This window comes from Apium graveolens, chromosome 9 (genome assembly GCF_009905375.1).
Source record: "Apium graveolens cultivar Ventura chromosome 9, ASM990537v1, whole genome shotgun sequence".
NCBI classification, from domain to species: domain Eukaryota; kingdom Viridiplantae; phylum Streptophyta; class Magnoliopsida; order Apiales; family Apiaceae; genus Apium; species Apium graveolens.
The window spans coordinates 256,198,881-256,200,383 of record NC_133655.1 but is presented as its reverse complement, the minus strand read 5'-3'; the positions used below and the strand labels follow the sequence as shown (position 1 = coordinate 256,200,383).

General features: G+C 41.6%; 1 protein-coding gene across 1 annotated transcript; it reads right to left on the bottom strand.

The window, feature by feature from the left end:
- Positions 1-668: 668 nt before the first annotated feature.
- Positions 669-1,241, bottom strand: LOC141686185 (uncharacterized). The gene has a single exon (XM_074491235.1). The coding sequence runs from the start codon at positions 1,239-1,241 to the stop codon at positions 669-671; it is 573 nt and encodes a 190-aa protein (XP_074347336.1).
- Between the last annotated feature and the right edge of the window lie 262 nt (positions 1,242-1,503).

Below are 1,503 nucleotides of genomic sequence, written 5' to 3'. Positions count from 1 at the left end.
CCAGCATTGAAGGCTTGAATTCTAGGAGATGAATGTTATATCTCCGCAGGGACAACTGCCTCGGCTCCATACGCCAATATGAAGGGTGTTTCCCCTGTTGTTACTTTAAATGTGGTCATATATGCCCACAGTATAAGAAGTACTTCATCCACCCAATTGTTCCTGGATTTCTCAATCCTCTTCTTCAATCCATCTAAAATAATCCGATTTGTAACCTCTGCTAGCCCGTTGGCTTGAGGGTAAGCGACAGAAGTGAATCGTAGCTTGATTTCATTCTCTATACTTTTTGAATTCCTCGTTATTGAACTATGTTCCATTATCGGTTACCAAGATTCAGGGAATCCCATATTTGCACATGATATTTTCCCACATGAATTGAGCAACTTATTTAGTTATAATCTTGGCTAAGGGCTTAGCTTCGATCCACTTAGTAAAGTAATCAATTGCTACAATTAAGAACTTCCTTTGGGCAGTAACCATCGGGAAAGGCCCAGGAATATTCATTCACCACATAGAAAATGGGATTGGGGAGTTTATGGAAGTAAGCATTTTGGGTGGTTGCCTTACTACAGGGGCATGTTTTTGACAACGATCACATCTCTTCACATATTCTTCGGCATCAGCCATCATTTATGGCCAGTAGAAACCTAAACTGGCATTTCTATAGGCTAAGACCCTGCCCCCCAAGTGTTGGCCACATCTGACATGAGGCACCTTAGACAAGGAATTACAAAAGACCTTTTATAAAGAATCCTATCAATCAAAGAATATCTTAGGGCTCGTACAGACAATTTTCTCGCCTCCACTACATCACTAGGAAGCCATTCGGTTTGTAGATAAGCCTTAATAGGATTTATCCATGACCCTTTAAGCCCTATGAGGGCAACTAGTTTGACATCTAAGCTTTGGGTTTTTAAAACACAGAAGTACACGCTTCTAGAACTTTCTTCTATTTCTGATGATGCAAATTTGGATAATGCATCGGCCTTAGCATTTTCTTCTCTTGGGATGTGCTCGACATGACACTCATCGAATTGAGTCATCACAGCTCTCACTAGGCTTACATATTTCGCCATGGTTCTATCCCTTGCTTCAAATTCTCCTTTGACTTGGGATACCACGAGCTTCGAGTCTCCACGGACTTTCAGATTTTTAACCCTCAATGTTCCATCTAGGCCCATGCTAGCTATTAAGGCTTCATATTCAGCTTCATTGTCCGTGGTGGGAAAATCTAGCTTCATAGCATACTTAATCAGGAACCCATCGGGACTTTTCAAGACTAGTCCAACTCCACTTGAATTTATTTTTGATGCCCCATCAAAATAGAGTACCAAGAATTCCTTGTCCTTGATCTACTCTCCTTCACTCTCCTCTTTGCCCCGCATGTCTTGAGGTTTGTCTTCCTGCCCCCCTACTTCTTGGTTGGTGATGGTACATTCAACTACGAAGTCATCCAAGGCCTGGATTTTGATCGCCATTCGAGGTTTGTACTTAATATCAAAT

Coding starts and splice junctions, on each gene's coding strand:
- LOC141686185 (XM_074491235.1), bottom strand. CDS start 1,241: ATGAAGCTAGATTTTCCCACCACGGACAATGAAGCTGAATATGAAGCC.